Here is an 18,813-nt window from a genome sequence, read left to right as displayed (position 1 = left end):
CAGATGAACAGGCAGAGTGTGGAGGATTTTTAGATAGTGAAAATACTTTGCATGGTAACATAACAATGGGTAATGTCATTATATATTTGCCAAAACCCATGGAATGTATGTACATCACCAAGAGTCAGAACCCTACACTAAACTATGGACTTTGGGAAATAATGATATGTCAGTGTAGATTTACCAATAAATAAGTAAATAAAGTATAAGAGAAAAGTAAAACAGTAGGTTCTGAAAATTGTTAGTAACCTCTACCTCATTACCATCTGGGGATAATATCTACCCTCTACCTCCTGACTTTATCATGAATCTTTTGGGAAGCTGAAACACAATAATAAATAAGAAAGACTGCTATAAATTATCCATTATGTTGGAATATTTCATGAAATTCTATTTAACTTATCATATGCTACTTTAGTGGAGTAGAAAATGGCAACCCATTCTAATATTCCTTTTTTAAAAAATGTTTTTACTAAATTAATTTATTTTAATTGGAGGATAATTACTTTACAATATTGTGATGGTTTTTGCTTGCCTGGATAATTTCATGGACAGAGGAGCCTGGCAGGCTAAAGTCCATGGCGTTGCAAAGAGCTGGACATGACTGACCACACAACACAAGCTACTTTAGAACACATTTTCAGAAATTGTACCTGTTATGTGTTGTATCCACTTAACATCTTCAGGAGTCAAAATCTCTGACCTTAGAGAGTCTTACCTATTTCAACAAAATGAACTGCATAATAGAAGCACAACAGGTGAATTTGCTAGTTGTTACTTTTGAGAAAGACTTTAGTCCTGAGGCATTAAATAAACCAATACAGATACAGCAAAAGGAATATGAATAATATATATAATATGAGGACAAATAAATGTTAAAAAAGAACTTTTAATAAAGTTAGCTGCTGCTGCTGCTAAGTCACTTCAGTCACATCTGACTGCGCAGTCCCACAGATGGCAGCCCACTGGGCTCCTCTGTCCCTGGGATTCTCTAGGCAAGAATACTGGAGTGGGTTGCCATTTCCCTTCTCCAATGCATGTATGCATGCTAAGTCGCTTCAGTTGTGTCTGACTCTGTGCAACCCTATGGACAGCAGCCCACCAGGCTCCTCTGTCCACGGGATTCTCTAGGCAAGAACACTGGCGTGGATTGCCATTTCCTTCTCCTATAAAGTTAGCTATCTGGGATCAAGCAACCCATCCCAACACAGGTATCATAAATTTTAAACATAAATATATGTATGCATGTAAGTATGTATGTGTGACCTTGGGTGTAAAAACAAAACCAAAGGCAGACATTCTACTTTCAAGCTAAAAAAATGCTACTGGGTTCTTTAATATCCCTCTCCAAAGGCTGTGCTTTAGCTTGAGGTCTGAACTGGGTAAATTCAGGCTTGATCTGCTATATTTAGGATCGTTAAGGACCACAAGCTGGAGCCTAGGCATTAATCATGTATAGAAATTCAAGAAACTCAGACCTTGGGAAATGGATATCAGAGGGAAATCAAAACAAAAAAAATGCTACTCAATGATAAAAAATTTTAAAGAGTTGTCAAATTGCATACACTTTGTTCTTCTTTAAGTATGATCTTCAAATTGTTTGGAGGGAATTGGAGGAAATTATGTTCCCAACACAACAGCAGAAACTGAGCATAGGATGTATTGTTTTCCTCCCTTGAAGTACAATGATGTGCAGTGGCAGAAGTAACAGCTACAAAAATGATCATCAGCTCCCCAAGAAAACCTGAGCACTGGATGTCACATTTGTGCTGAGTGGGACAGCACAGTGACTGCCCGGTAACCTATTACCTATTTGTGGCCATCAACATTTCCATTCTAGATGGTGATACCAGAGGTTCATTACTGATTTTGTGAGAGGAGGCTGTGGAATCGGTCGATTTTAAAATGGTGTGGTGAATCTTTTTTGCATCAGTGTACTCAGCTTAGGAAGCATTCCAGAGAAAAGCCCAAAATATCATTTACCTTGGAGCTTTCCAGGTGGCGCTAATGGTAAAAGGAATCTGCCTGCCAGTGCAGGAGACTAGATGTAAGAGATTTGGGTTTGATTTCTGGGTCAGGAAGATCCCCTAGAGGAGGGCATGGCAACCAACTCCAGTATTTTTTGCCTGGAGAAGCCCATGGACAGAGGAGCCTGGCAGACTACAGTCCACAAGGTTGCAAAGAGTCAAACATGACTGAAGCTACTTAGCATGCACATCATTTACCTTGTTCTAACAATGCTGCTCTTAGAAATGCAAGCTAAAGCGATGTCAACTAACCACAGAGCTCCAAAGGGGACAGGGGCCATGGACAGTGATCAGGTCCCTGGGCAAGGAATCCAGATGCTTGACTGTGGTCCCAGCCCTGACAACAGCTCTGTCTTGCTGGTGTACTTGTCTCATATAGCTCTCCTGGCTGTAGGCTTCCTTAGGAAGTGACATATTTGTGCTATTCCAAAAAATCCCGAGAAAGCTCTTGTTACTCAGTTTCCAAGCTTTGGTGCTGCTATGACTTGGTGAAGAGATTGCCTCTCCTCTCCCTTGCTTTTACATTGTGTGTGCACGTGTGTGCTCAGTCGTGTCCAACTCTTTGTGACCCATAGACTACAGCAGGCCAGGCTCCTCTGTCCCTGGAACTCTCCAGCCAAGAATACTGGGACGGATTGTCATGCCCTCCTCCAGGGGATCTTCCCGACCGGGGATCGAATCTGCATCTCCTGCATTGGCAGGCTGATTCTTTACCACTGAGCCACCCGGGAAGCTCCCACTTTACATTATGCTGGCATTAATTACTACACTGCTTGTGTTACTTTTCTAGGGCTGCTGTAAAACAAGTCACCACAAACTTGGTGGCAAAAACAAAAGAAATCTAGTTTCTTATGTCTCTGGAGGCCAGATAGACAAGTCAGCATTACCGGGATGAAGTGAAGGTTTTGGCAGGGCTGCACTCTTTGGAGGCTCTAGGGAAGATCCATTCCTTCCATCTTCAAGTCTGTGGTGGCTGCCAGCACTCCCTGGCTGGTGGCCTGTCACTCCAGTGTCTTCAAATCTTTCTGTTCCACCTCCATATTGTTTCTTGTGTGTGTGTGTGTGTGTGTGTGTGTGTGTGTTTGTGTGTGTGTGTGTGTGTGTGTGTGTGTGGTGTGAAGTTTCCCTCTGCTTCTATAAGGATACTATGATGGAATTTAGGGTCCAAATCAATAATTCAGTGTAACTTGCCCATTTCAAGACCCTTCAACTTAATTACATCTTCAAAGGCCCTTTCTCCAAATAAGGTAACACTTGCAGGCTCCAGGGACCAGGAAGTGGATATTGCAGAGGCTAGTTTTTAGCTACTACATGACTACCTTCAGGGTCAACCTCCAGTCCCCAGAGCTCAGCCTGTATCACTTGGAATTCCTCTGTTGAGGCTCTTCCTGTGCCTACCAGGCTCCAGCCTCAGCTCATCTCCTGTCCATCAGCCTCTGGACTCTGACCCCACTATCTGTCTCCTTCTAGCACTGGCTGTATCTTATAGGATGACCTTCAGCTAGAAAATTCTGGTAGTTAGAGTGCAGAGATAGGTAAAGATTACCACCTTTATGGGAACTGAATTCTGAAAATAGTGAGGCCAAGACTTTAGTTACAGGTGAATAAGAAAATGTCAGATATGGACTGATGACTCTTCTCAAACAGAGAGTGGCTGCCAAATCCACCGTCTTCTCTGACTATGCTGCTTTTATGGACACAGCTAATATCCCCATCTCTCTCTTGGTCTCAGCAGGTGAGCACCTGCATCACATCTTTTGGTGCCCACCAACCTAGCACAAGGCTTGCCTGTCTTTGAGGGGTCTGCTGTATGTCGACCCACTGCAGCCTTATAGCAAGTTAGGAGCTCTGCCTGGAGCCAGGTACCAGAGACATAGCTTTTATTATATCACAAAATCACAGTGCTCAGTACATGTAACTGTACCATGGTTATCATTGCCATCGTACCTCTTGTGGGAAATAATGAATGTTTAACAAAGATTTGCCAGTAATTTTAAGGAAGGCCCAGGTAGTCTAAATAAAATAATAAAAATGTCCCTGAATCCTAGGGCCAAAGTTAGACTCAGGAACTAAACAGCTGTGGTTTTAAGAAGGTAGCCACTCACCAGAAAGGGTGGCATTGAAAAGTGAGGCAAGCATCCCAGGGTGTGTGTGGTGGTTGGCAGTTGGTGAGGGCAAAAGGAAGTGGCTGGTGAGAGTCATTGACTTTGATGGAGATAAATATGATGGAAGCACGTAAACTCCACAAAGGGATAGGCTATTGATGAGATAAGGCAAGTGATCAGAAAGATTCCTCTTTCCAGGCTCATTCTTCCCTGAGAAGGATCTATATAAACTGCAATGATTACATACGAAACCTAGTGGGGCCTGATCCTCCCCTCAAGTCCCTAGTTCTTCCCAGTGAAAGAGTTATGGGAGGGACTTCCCTGGTGGTCCAGTGGTTAAGACTTCACCTTCCAGTGTAGAGGGTGTGGGTTCAAACCCTGCTTGCAGAACTAAGATCCCACATGCCTTGTGGCCAAAAATCCAAAACCTAACAAAGGCAACATTGTAACAAACTCAATAAAGACATCAGGGTAGAGCCACAGCGAGGATAGAGGACAGTGGTACCTCTGTCCTCTCTCGATGGAGATGGGGTCCAGCTCTGAACCTCACAGACCACCTTCCATCCAGAAAGAAACCCCAGAACTGGACAGAGAATCAACCTGACTCTGAGATGAGAACACCCTGGCCTCTGGGACCTCCCTGCCTGAGACCAGAAGAAATTGATGCTGTCTGCCTTAGCTGAGCTGTCTAGATGCTTCTTTTTGACCTGGTTACTTGGCATTTATCCCAGTCTTTCAGCTCTTCTTTAGAATTCTGCCTGTCACTCGGTAGATTTATTATGCCAACCAGTCCCCTCCTGTTAAACTAAACTCTTCTTAATGTGTCTTCTTGGGACTGGAATGAATGCCTGATGGGATCTGCAAATGAAATACATCTCTGTTTATGGACACAAGGGGATGAAAACACTCCCCACAATTAATTCTTTCTTTCCTTCCCTCCCTTCTTTTTTCTTTTTTTTCCTCTCCCCTACCCCTCTTTCTCTCTCTTTTTAACAAATGTCCCTCATAATAACATCCCAGCTGCCTTCTATAAACTTGATTCTATATGATTCGGAGTAGGTGAATACCTCTATTAACAGCAATTCTCAACCAAGGGTGATTTTGTTCCCCCAGAAGAGATTTGGCAAAGTTTGGAGACATTTATGGTTGTTACAACCTGGACGGGGAGGATGAAATGCTACAAACTTCTAAATGGACACAAGGCCAGGGATGCTGCTAAACATGTGACAGCCCCCAACAACAAAGAATTATCCAGCCCCAAATATCAACAGTGCTGAGATTGAACAAGCCTGATCTATAAGTCCACTTTTCAAGGCAGTGGTCCAAAAGTGTCAGCATATTCTCCATAAGCTACTATTGCACTGGTTGGTAAGGTGCTCCCGGAAAAGCCAAACCAATTAGCTAAAGAATTTTAGGATGATCTACACACCATTCTGTTCAACAGTGTTTTGGGACTTAAGTCTTACCAAATAATTAAACATAGATCACACGAGCTTTGTAAGAAATACTGTTCTCTGGGGAGAAAACGTTCCCCACTCACACCTTGTCACAGGTTCTAATAGCATAGCCACAGAAACCTGTGACAGCTTGCGTATATTTATTCTAATAATGAAGCCACTCAGCCCTCCTGTATCACTGAGCCCTTGATTACTATGAAATCAGACACCATGGTAGGCAGACACACAGAGCTCGAGCTGTTACCAACAGTTACCTGGGTGGACAATCCTTTTCATGACACTTCTTCTGTCTCCCATTGGGTTGTGTTTCTGGGTCACAGAATGTAGCTTTCACTATCCCACGACCCTTCTTCACACAATGGGCAGTCTGGCGGCGGATACCTGGGGGTTTAACAGAAAGGTTTGCACGTATTAAACCTGAGCCCACATTCTTAGTGTCTGATGAGGCCCCTGATCATGCCTATAACTGATGAGAAAGTTGTCCATAAAGTATTTGGTCTTTATTTTCTTAAAGATTTTTTTTTTTTAATGTGGACCATTTTTTAAAAGTCTTTATTGAATTTGTTACATTACTACTTCTGTTCTATGGTTTGGCCTTTTAGCCATGAAGCATGTGGAATCTTAGTTCTCCAACCAGGGATCAAATCCACATCTCCCACATTGGAAGGTGAAGTCTCAACCAGTGGACCACCAGGGAAGTCCAGAGTATTTGGTTTTTAAAATAGGAATGGGGATCTCTTTAAATCTGCTCACGCTGCTGAACGCAATGGGTGAAAAATATCTTCCTAAGTAAGGACCACAGATGATATAGGCAAATTAATATGTAATCTAGTATACAGATTCCACTCTAGCTGTGGAGACAAGACTAACATACATATACCAAATAAAACACAAAGTGAGATTTAAATACTGAAAGCAGATGCTATCACCAGCTGTTGCAACACAATCAGACTTATTTAGTTTAATAAAAGAAGAGAGGAATGGGAGCTTTACATTAGCTGGGGCTTGTAAACTCTGAAAGACAGGAATAAAATTCAAAATAATGTTGTGAAGTTGAGAGGTTATGTTTTTTAAAGTAGAGGGTTCTGACAGCAGGGATTGAACATACTGTTGCCTTTGACACCAGGTTAGTAAGTAAGAAAGAGAAGCACATAGAAAACACTGGGTCTGCAGGTGAACACAGCCTACGTCAGGGCTGGATTTGACTTTGGATATAGAATAATAGTTGGGTTCGATCCCTGGGTCAGGAAGATACCCTGGAAAAGGGAATTGCTACCCACTGCAGTATTCTTGCCTGGAGAATTCCTTGGACAGAGGAGCCTGGCAGGCTACAGTCCCCGGGAGCACAAAGAGTTGCACACTAATGAGTGACTCCTTTCCCAATTTGGAAGCGGTCTGTTGTTCCAAATATGGACTAGTTCCAAATTTGGAAAGGAGTAGGTCAAGGCTGTATATTGTCACTTTGCTTATTTAACTTATATGCAGAGTACATCATGCAAAATGCTGGGCTGGATGAAACACAAGCTGGAATCAAGATTGCTGGGAGAAATATCAATAACCTCAGATATGCAGATGATACCACCCTTATGCAGAAAGTGAAGAGGAACTAAAAAGCCTCTTGATGAAAGTGAAAGAGGAGAGTGCAAAAGCTGGCTTAAAACTCAGCACTCAAAAAACAAAAGATCATGGCATCCAGTTTCATCACTTCATGGTAAGTTGATGGGGAAACAATGGAAACAGTGAGAGACTTTATATTTTGGGTTCCAAAAGTTCCAGGAGTTGGTGATGGACAGGGAAGCCTGGCATGCTGCAGTTTATGGGGTCACAAAGAGTTGGACGTGACTAAGAGACTGAACTGAACTGAGTGACTAACACTAACTAACTGAGTAATAACTAACCCATGTAGTGCTTGCCTTGCCCAGGGCACTGTTCAGACTTGTATGTGTGTATGTGTTTCTGTGTGTGTGTGACTACCTATGTCCCAGACAAATATATACACATATATAAGTGTAAGCATGTGTATGTATAACATAGCACCTATTATCTACTATGATGTATAATAATTAAAACCTCACAACCCAATGAGGTCAACACTATTACTATTGCTAACTGACAGATGAGAAAACAGGGCACAGTGAAGTCATACAGGTTAAGAAGGGAAAAGAAAGGACCACTGGCTTTAATAGCTAGGACATCATTGGCAAGAGAATGTAGAGGAGTGGCCAGACGTCATGGGTTAAGAGGTGAGGGCAGGTAGGAAGAGTGTCATCATCTCTCCTGAGAGGGCCAATGATTCCATGCAAAATAGGAAAGGCTGGGTGGGAAGACTAAAGATGGAGGCCCCAGGCAAGAGAGCAATTGGCCAGCACAGAGACAGACACCCTGAGCTCTCAGGGCATCTGGGCCTCAAGTGGGCTCTCTGGTGAAGCCCAGAATTTAAAGGGCCACATGTGCACCAATAAGCTAGTCACCTCCTTGCTTTAGTGCCAATGACATGAAGGGATTCCCCATATCCACAATGCTGGCGGGACCCAAACTGGGGAGCTCCCCTACCACGCACTGTCTCACATGCCCTTACATGGACTCATGCCAATATCTGGGGCTAGCCTGCATATTCAGATGCCAAAGATTGTATCTCAGATGAGACAGTTGGATGGCATCATTGACTCAATGGACATGAGTTTGAGCAAAATTCAGGAGATGGTAAGGGCAGGAAGCCTGGTGTGCTTCAATCCATGGGGTCACAAAGAGTCAGATATGATTGAGCAACTGAACAACAACAAATTCAAAAATGTCAGAGGGAAATGCAGAACAGTAAGTGAAGACTTTAAAATGAATCAACAGTATTTTATTCACTCAGTTCAGTTCACTCGCTCAGTCATATCCAACTCTTTGCAACACCATGGTCTGCAGCACGCCAGGCTTCCCTGTCCATCACCAACTCCTGGAACTTGCTCAAACTCATGTCTATCAAGTCAATGATGCCATGCAATGATCTCAGCCTCTGTTGTCCCCTGCTCCTGCCTTCAATCTTTCCCAGCATCAGGGTCTTTTCCAGTAAGTTGGCTCTTTGCATCAGGTGGCCAAAGTATTGAAGCTTCAACTTCAGCATCAGTCCTACCAAAGAATATTCAGGATTGACTGGTTTGAACTTGCAGTCCAAGGGACTCTCAAGAGTCTTCTTCAACACTACAGACTACTAATCTATTCTTCTAGCACTTGAGTTCTCACTTCATAGATACAAAGCTAAGCCCAAACCTTCCAATGAGGGGCCCCAACTCAGTAGACTGATTTATCCCAGGTTATAGGAACACAATACCTGGCCGGGTGCTTCTGACTCTACTCAGGTGGTTCTCTGTTCACTTCGTAAAATTTAATCTATAATTCCACCCCTTATTAAATTCTAATTAAATAAATAAGACAAATAAAATCCAAGAGTCCTAGGTTCAAGTCTCTATTTTTCCTTCTACTCATTTCTAGTTTAACTGCAACAAAATGAGAATAATGACTTCAGACTGTTTAAGAGTGTGATGCTGAGCTAGTTTATTTCTGGGAGTGTCTTCTACTTTTATAATCTATAATCCATGAAAAGAAGATAAAGTTTAATCATGGAAAACAGTGGCTAATAAGTGAATTCTGGTTAACAAAATTTTACCATGAACTTGGAGAAGTTTGTTTCAACTGCCATCAGAATGTCTCCACGTTGCTAGTTCTGATTGCCTTGGTGACAAGGTGTATTTCCCAAAGATGGCTACAACAATACTCTCTCTTTTGGCATATTCTTTTCTAGTTGCCCTGACTTTGGACTGAATGCAGAAATGAAGTTATGTGAGTTCAGAGGTGAGGTCACAAAAGACCATGTGGCTTCCCTCCAATTCTTTAGAATCTGTCACTCTCAAGACCCTCCACCTGCCATGAAGTAGGAAGCCCCCACCCTTGGAGATATCAGGTATAGCTACTCCAGTTGACAGTCCCTAGTGAGTTATCCAGCCCAACTGTCAATCATGAGTTAAGAAGCCTCCAGATGATTCCAGCTCCTAGGTATTTGAATAATTCTTTGCCATCCAGGTCTTCCTAGCTGAGGTGTCAAACACTGTGGAGCTAAGGCATGCCATCCCCACTGTATCCTGTCTAAATTTCTGACCTACAGAATCCTACGTACATGCATGCATGTTAAGTTGCTTCAATTGTGTCCGATTCTTTGTGATCACATGTACTGTAGTCCCCTAGGCTCCTCTGTCCATGGGATTCTCTAGGCAAGAATACTGGAGTGGGCTGCCATGCCCTTCTCCAGGGGCATCTTCCCAACTCAGGGCTGAACCTGAGTCTCTTAGATCTCCTGCTTTGGTAGGTAGGTTCTTTACCAGTTCAATTTTATAGGTAAGAAGCCCAATCTTACCTATAGAACATAGTAAAATGGTTGTTTTAGTACACTAAATTTAGGTTGCTATGTTATACAGCAATAGTAACTGGAATAGTACTCAATAAATGCTAGCTGCCTTCTTTTCTTGAGTCAAGACCCAGAGCTACCAATGAGCTTGGCTTGCTAGGAAACTCACCACTACTGATTTTATTGACTTTTCATTTCATCCTCTCCTGTGTTTTCTGTTTTCATTTCTTTTTTTTTTTCACTCCAGATCCACTCTGAAGAAGCTGATACTATGGATTGCTGTGGCTTCCAATTAGATTTGGGGAATGGAGACACTGTTTCTTTGGAAAACTGCTCCTTCTTTTACTTCTTTAGGCCTAGGATAGTAGCTTTGTTCCCTCCATCCTCTACTATTAATGGATGGACAGAGGTAATGAATTACTTTTCTTGGCTTCCCTAAGCCCTACGCACACCTTTGAAAGTAGTCAAGGTATTCTGTTTGGGTGTGCAGGAACCCTGACTGATAACGTCTCCACTGTAATAAAAAACTGAAATCATTAATTATGAGTGGCATAGTCATCAATCAACTCTGTATACCAACTGCTGAAACAACAGAATCTTCCTCTGACATAGGATATTGTAATACCTCTTTGTGGAGGGGGTCAGAATCAGTCATCATTTTAAGAGTAGTGATCATGATGTAACACTGCAAATGCAGAAAGTGTAACAGATTAGGTTGAATCTATGTGACCCTGACCTTTTCCTGTAATTCAAAAAAGAAAAATGATCTTGGCTTTTAAATCTGGCTTGCCTTTTGACCCTTTAACTTACACACTGAACACAGCCCGCAAAGAAATTCTAAGTAATTAAGGTGCCAATCAATATGTTGGCCCATGATGTATGATCTTTTTAATGTGTTGTTGGATTCTGATTGCTGGAATTTTAAGGATTTTTGCATCTCTGTTCATCAGTGATATTGGCTTGTAGTTTTCTTTTTTTGTGGCGTCTTTATCAACACATTAAAAAGATCATACATCATGACCAAGTGGCCTTTATCTCAGGGATGCAAGGATTGTTCAATACCCGCAAATCAATGTAATACACCACATTAACAAATTGAAAAATAAAAGCCGTATGATTATCTCAATAGATGCAGAGAAAGCCTTTGACAAAAGTCAACATCCATTTATGATAAAAACTCTCCAGAAAGCAGGAATAGAAGGAACATTCCTCAACATAATAAAAGCTATATATGACAAACCCACACCAAACACTATCCTCAATGGTGAAAAATTGAAAGCATTTCCCCTAAAGTAAGGAACAAAACAAGGGTGCCCACTCTCACCACTACTATTCAACATAGTTTTGGAAGTTTTGGCCACAGGAATCAGAGCAGAAAAAGAAATAAAAGGAATCCAAATTGGAAAAGAAGAAATAAAACTCTCACTGTTTGCAGATGACATGATCCTCTACATAGAAAACCCTAAAGACTCCACCAGAAAATTACTAGAACTAATGAATGAATATTGTAAAGTTGCAGGATATAAAATCAACACACAGAAACCCCTTGCATTCCTATACACTAACAATGAGAAAATAGAAAGAGAAATTAAGGAAACAATTCCATTCACCATTGCAACGAAAAGAATAAAATACTTTAGGAATATATCTACCTAAAGAAATGAAAGACCTATATATAGAAAACTATAAAACACTGATGAAAGAAATCAAAGAGGACACTAATAGATGGAGAAATATACCATGTTCATGGATCGGAAGAATCAATATAGTGAATAGGAGGATGCTACACAAAGGAATCTATAGATTTAAGGCAATCCCTATTAAGCTGCTGCTGCTGCTAAGTCACTTCAGTCGAGTCCGACTCTATGCGAACCCATAGACGGCAGCCCACCAGGCTTCCCCATCCCTGGGATTCTCCAGGCAAGAACACTGGAGTGAGTTGCCATTTCCTTCTCCGCCTATTAAGCTACCAACAGTATTTTTCCCAGAGCTAGAACAAATAATTTCACAATTTGTATGGAAATACAAAAAATTGCAAATAGCCAAAGAAATCTTGAGAAAGAAGAATGGAACTGGAGGAATCAACCTGCCTGACTTCAGGCTCTACTACAAAGACACAGTCATCAAGACAGTATGGTACTGGCACAAAGACAGAAATATAGATCAATGGAACAAAATAGAAAGCCCAGAGATAAATCCATGCACCTATAGACACCTTATCTTTGACAAAGGAGGCAAGAATATACAATGGAGAAAACACAATCTCTTTAACAAGTGGTGCTGGGAAAACTGGTCAACCACTTGTAAAAGAATGAAACTAGATCACTTTCTAACACCATGCACAAAAATAAACTCAAAATGGATTAAAGATATAAACGTAAGACCGGAAACTATAAAACTCCTAGAGGAGAACATAGGCAAAACACTCTCCAACATAAATCACAGCAGGATTCTCTATGACCCATCTCCCAGAATATTGGAAATAAAAGCAAAAATAAACAAATGGGACCTAATTAAAATTAAAAGCTTCTGCACAACAAAGGAAACTATAAGCAAGGTGAAAAGACAGCCTGCAGAATGGGAGAAAATAATAGCAAATGAAGCAACTGACAAAGGACTAATCTCAAAAATACACAAGCAACTCCTGCAGCTCAACTCCAGAAAAATAAACGACCCAATCAAAAAATGGGCCAAAGAATTAAAAAGACATTTCTCCAACGAAGACATACGGATGGCTAACAAACACATGAAAAGATGCTCAACATCACTCATTATTAGAGAAATGCAAATCAAAACCACAATGAGGTACCATTTCACACCAGTCAGAATGGCTGCGATGCAAAAGTCTACAAGCAATAAATGTTGGAAAGGGTGTGGAGAAAAGGGAACCCTCTTGCACTGTTGGTGGGAATGCAAACTAGTACAGCCACTATGGAGAACAGTGTGGAGATTCCTTAAAAAACTGGAAATAGAACTGCCTTATGACCCAGCAATCCGACTGCTGGGCATACACACCGAAGAAACCAGAATTGAAAGAGACACGTGTACCCCAATGTTCATCACAGCACTGTTTATAATAGCCAGAACATTATAATTGCCTAGATGTCCATCAGTAGATGAATGGATAAGAAAGCTGTGGTACATATACACAATGGAGTATTACTCAGCCATTAAAAAGAATACATTTGAATCAGTTCTAATGAGGTAGATGAAACTGGAGCCTATTATACAGAGTGAAGTAAGCCAGAAAGAAAAACACCAATACAGTATACTAATGCATATATATGGAATTTAGAAAGATGGTAACAATAACCCTGTGAGACAGCAAAAGAGACACAGATGTATAGAACAGTCTTTGGACTCTGTGGGAGAGGAAGAGGGTGGGTTGATTTGGGAGAATGGCACTGAAACATGTATAATATCATATATGAAATGAATTGCCAGTCCAGGTTTGATGCAGCATACAGGATGCTTGGGGCTGGTGCACTGGGATGACCCAGAGGGATGGTACAGGGAGGGAAGTGGGAGGGGGGTTCAGGATGGGGAACACGTGTATACCCATGGTGGATTCATGTTGATGCATGGAAAAACCAATATAATACTGTAAACTAATTAAACTCCAATTAAAATAAATAAATAAAAAAGATGTTGGCCCACAACTAAGTTAACTGATTATCTATACATATTTACTTGAAAAGGGCAGTAAGTGGAAATCAATCACATTCTAAATAGATGAGAATCAGACCCAAAGTTTTATAGAGGAATAGGAGTCACTGTCTCCACATATAGAAATGAGAATGTCACCATGAAGCTGTAAAGATATAGTAAACTTTTTTAGACACTGGTAGTGAGCAGAGTACATCATGAGAAACTCTGGGCTGGAAGAAACACAAGCTGGAATTAAGATTGCCAGGAGAAATATCAATAACCTCAGATATGCAGATGACACCACCCTTATGGCAGAAAGTGAAGAGGAACTAAAAAACCTCTTGATGAAAGTAAAAAAGGAGAGTGAAAAAGTTGGCTTAAAGCTCAACATTCAGAAAACGAAGATCATGGCATCTGGTCCCATCACTTCATGGGAAGTAGATGGGGAAACAGTGGAAACAGTGTCAGACTTTATTTTTTTGGGCTCCAAAATCACTGCAGATGGTGACTGCAGCCATGAAATTAAAAGACACTTACTCCCTGGAAGAAAAGTTATGACCAACCTAGACAGTATATTCAAAAGCAGAGACATTACTTTGCCGACTAAGGTCCGTCTAGTCAAGGCTATGGTTTTTCCAGTGGTCATATATGGATGTGAGAGTTGGACTGTGAAGAAGGCTGAATGCCGAAGAATTGATGCTTTTGAACTGTGGTGTTGGAGAAGACTCTTGAGAGTCCCTTGGACTGCAAGGAGATCCAACCAGTCAATTCTGAAGGAGATCAACCCTGGGATTTCTTTGGAAGGACTGATGTTGAAGCTGAAGCTCCAGTACTTTGGCCACCTCATGCAAAGAGTTGACTCATTGAAAAGACTCTGATGCTGGGAGGGATTGGGGGCAGGAGGAGAAGGGCATGACAGAGGATGAGATGGCTGGATGGCATCACTGACTCGATGGATGTGAGTCTGAGTGAACTCCGGGAGTAGGTGATGGATAGGGAGGCCTGGCATGCTGCGATTCATGGGGTCGCAAAGAGTCGAACACAACTGAGCGACTGAACTGAACTGAACTAAGTGAGCGGTCGGGGCTTTCTTGAGGCTCAGAAGGTAAACAATTGACCTGCGATGTAAGAGACCTGGTTTGATCCCTGGGTCAGGAAGATCCCCTGGAGAAGGGCATGGCAACACAGTCCCATTTTCTTGCTGGAGCATTCCATGGACAGAGGAGCCTGGTGTGCTACTGTCCATGGGGTTGCAAAGAGTCGGACACAACTGAGTGACTAACACACAGTGAGAGATTAATTAAGAATTTTACTTAAAAAAAATTATCTTCATATACACTTCAACCTGATCATCTTGAGCGAAAATTTTCCCTTGATATAAAGAACAAGTTTCTTATGTCCAAAACCAAAACAAAATTAAACAGAACAATACAGTCCATCATATTCTCAATTCAATATTGAGATTGTAAAATAAAGGGAGACTGTTATATGGTTAACTTAGCACATAAAAGATTTTTCTGACTCAAAAATTTAATTTATGAGGGGATAAACTGAAGACTTAGCTTATTGTAATGATCTGTGGCAGAAAATGTAAGATGTCCTACTATTTTAACTTAAGATCAAAGATACTCAAGCACTGAATATTTAATCACAGAATCTGAAAGAGATTCAAAATACTGTATACCACGTCTTTAAAATACTGACAAAGAACGAGATCTTTTTAAAAAAACAACCATGTTTGGGAACGCATGTAAGAATTAAAGATTTTAAAATTAAAAAAATAAAAAACTATATAAAAAAAAACAACCATTTGAGAGCAAGTTAAGCAGTACAAGTTAAATTTTACACTAGCACAAAATTGATAATTCTTCTAAAACTGGACATAACCTTGAGTTTAATATAAGATGAAAACAAACACTGCCACAATTCTCTTAAATAAACAGAAATAACACTTAACTTCATAGAAGATGGGAAGAATAGGAATTACATAACCATATGTCTTGTTGGCAAGTCCATCTAAATCTATCAACTTTCAATTTCGGTTCCCAATAAACATATATTTTGTATATTCTGGCTCTTTGACTCCCTTCATCTCTGATTTCCTTGATCAGTGAATTCAGATCTATCCTTCCTAATGAAGGTTCAGAACTTGAATCCCATCACTGCAAGAGCTCAAACACATTGATGTATGTGTGTGTCTTCAACAACAACTACAATGTCAACATTAACATCACCCCCACTGGAATTAGAAATGGTTTTGAATCCTGCTTTTAACATGTATCAAATGATCTTGGGCAGTCTTTCTAACCTCTTCCAACCTCAGTTTCCTCATCCTCATGTTGATGAGAGTATGGTATAAGGTTGCTGTGAGGATATAAATGAGGCATACACTCTGATATATACATGATGTTTCTAAGATGATATCCCCTAAATCCTGGCACAGTGCTTAATGCATGTTAGGTTCCTGAGAAAAGATTTTAACCTGAACGTGAAGCTTCTTTGTAACCCACTCATTAATCATGGGACATTATTTGCCTGCACAGCTCTGTTTTCTGAATGTTGTGAGGTCACGGTTGACTTCACACTCTGATACCAGGGAATAGAGCAAATCTAACTCATCCTCTCCTCATACTCCAATAATGTAAGCTTCTTACTACAAACAGCAGGACCCTGATTTATACAATTGTTTCTCTAGCTCAAAAGGACATTGAAACTGACTTCAGTAAGTACAAATATTAATTGGATATCAACTAATGAGGTTTGATTTTATTATTATCCATTGCTGAAACTCACACTTGTCACAACACTGGTTAAGACTTAAGGCCAATAGTTTCCTCCTCCCTGAAATCCCAGTGAACTGATTACATATACTGACTCTCACGGTCAGAAAGAAATTTTTAAAGAAATAAGTAAGTACATAAGATATGCTCAAATAGGAGCATTGCTGGTGCTTGAAGAATGCTTAACGAATGAGGCAGGATCCATTTTCAAAACTTAGGATCAGGAAGTACTCTTTCCTGCTTGTAATTTCTCTTCTACACCTGCTATGTACACATCAGGCAAAGCACATGCTTAAAAAAGAGGCAGAGGCCAGAAACGTCTCACAAAACTCACAGGTTAACAAGAAAGCAGTCAGCCAGCAATTTCAGGGCACACTGAGCAAAGCCAGCCTTCAGAGAAACCAACTGAGAAATCCCCAGAAAGTGCATTATTAGGGAACCAAACTAAGGTTCTGGAAACAGGGGAGGGACTAATCTCTGCTGGCCACATGTGATTTAAAAAAAAAAGGGATGGGATGCAACAAAGATGACCAGTAGAATACAAGAACATTAGATTAGCCTCCTTGGAAAGGATTCTGGTTAAAGGTCCATATGTAGGGAACTTGGAAGTTGCCACTCTGTTGTAATGACAAGTAAAAAACCTGGACAGACTGAAAAACCAACTCTTCTTGGGCATGTGAGAGGAAAGGGTATAGGTCAAACTGCTATCTTCAAGACTTGAGACACAAACAGATGAATAGAGGGAGTCACAGATTCCCAACTTCCCAAAGCAGAGACTCATAAGTGGACCACCATGGGAACCTGAATTTCACCAACTAAACATTAAGAAAAGAGTAACTAAAGACCCTCTTGATGAAGGTGAAAGAGGACAGTGAAAAAGCTGGCTTAAAACTCAACATTCAAAAAACTAAGATCATGGCATCCAGTCCCATCACTTCATGGCAAATAGATGGGGAAACAATGGAAACAGTGATGGACTTTATTTTCTTGGGCTCTAAAATCACCACAAATGGTGGCTGCAGCCACGAAATTAAAAGATGCTTGCTCCTTGGAAGAAAAGCTCTGACAAACCTAGACAGCATATTAAAAAGCAGAGACACTACTTTGCCAACGAAAGCCATCTAGTCAAGGCCATGGTTTTTCCAGTAGTCATGTACGGATGTGAGAGTTGGGCCATAAAGAAAGCTGAGTGCCAAAGAATTGATGCTTTTCTAACTGTGGCTTGGAGGAGACTCTTGAGAGTCCCTTGGACAGCAAGGAGATTAAACCAGTCAACACTAAAGGAAATCAATCCTGAATATTTGTTGGAAGGACTGATGCTGAAGCTGAAATTCCAATACTTTGGCCACCTGATGTGAAGAGCCAACTTACTGGAAAAGACTCTGATGCTGGGAAGGATTGAAGGCAGGAGGAGAGGGGAATGAGAGAGGACAAGATGGTTGGAGGGCATCACCGACTCAATGGACATAAGTTTGAGCAAGTTCTGGGAGATGGTGAAGGACAGGGAAGCCTGGTGTGCTGCAGTCCACAGGGCTGCAAAGAGTTGGACACAACTGAGGGACTGAACAACAGTGCTAGATACCAAACAACAGACCCAGGATACCCCACGATACCATGTCAGAAAAAATGCCAAAAAACTACTTCTAGGCATATCATTTTCAGATTATAGGAAATCAAAGACAAAGAAAAAATATCGTGAAACAAGCCAGAGGGAAAAAACACCTTACTCACAGAGGCACAAAGAAAAAACTGCATAAGACTTCTCAGAAATCTCACAAGCAAGAGGAGAGTGGAGTGAAATACTAAGAAGTGTTGAGAGAAAAAAAACACAGCAACCTAGAATCGGGCACCCTGTGAAATTACCATTCAAAAGAGAAGCAGAAATACTTTTTCAGACAAACATAGGTGGAAAGAATTTGTTGCCAGTAGACCTGTAGGAAAGAAATGTTAAGAAAGAAGGAAAGCATTAAAAATCAGAAACTTGGATCTATATTAAAAAAAAGGAAAAGCATTAAAGAAGCAATAAATGAAGGTTAAATAAAAACTTGCATTTTTAAAATTCTGAGCTGATCTAACAGAAAACAGTTTGTTAAAAATAATAATAATACCAACAATACATTGGTTATGATGCTTATGTGTATATGATACATATGTATATGGGCTTAGGTACATATACAAATGAAATGAATAACAGAAATGATACAACAGACAAGAGGCAGTAACTAGGATTATTTTGTTATTATAAGGTATTCTTACTGCCTATAAAGTGGTATAGTGCTATTAATATTTGAAAGTGGACTTGGATTAGCAGTAAACATATATTGCTAATTCTAGGGCAAACACTAAAAAAAAAAAAATTAGCTACTCTAGGCTAAGTGTTCTCACTAGTTCATTAGTAAAGGGCAA

The 18,813-nt window shown here is 40.7% G+C and overlaps 1 protein-coding gene across 1 annotated transcript in view; it reads right to left on the bottom strand.

The window, feature by feature from the left end:
* The window catches only part of ADAMTS12 (ADAM metallopeptidase with thrombospondin type 1 motif 12), a 382,516-nt gene that overhangs the window by 65,981 nt on the left and 297,722 nt on the right, over positions 1-18,813 (bottom strand). Inside the window, exon 17 of the mRNA XM_052659198.1 lies at positions 5,844-5,970. Within this exon, the coding sequence (XP_052515158.1) occupies positions 5,844-5,970 (127 nt within the window). The remainder of the gene's footprint in view (positions 1-5,843; positions 5,971-18,813) is intronic.

The sequence above is a fragment of the Budorcas taxicolor genome, chromosome 20 (assembly GCF_023091745.1).
Source record: "Budorcas taxicolor isolate Tak-1 chromosome 20, Takin1.1, whole genome shotgun sequence".
NCBI lineage: Eukaryota > Metazoa > Chordata > Mammalia > Artiodactyla > Bovidae > Budorcas > Budorcas taxicolor.
This window is presented reverse-complemented; position numbering and strand designations above follow the sequence as displayed.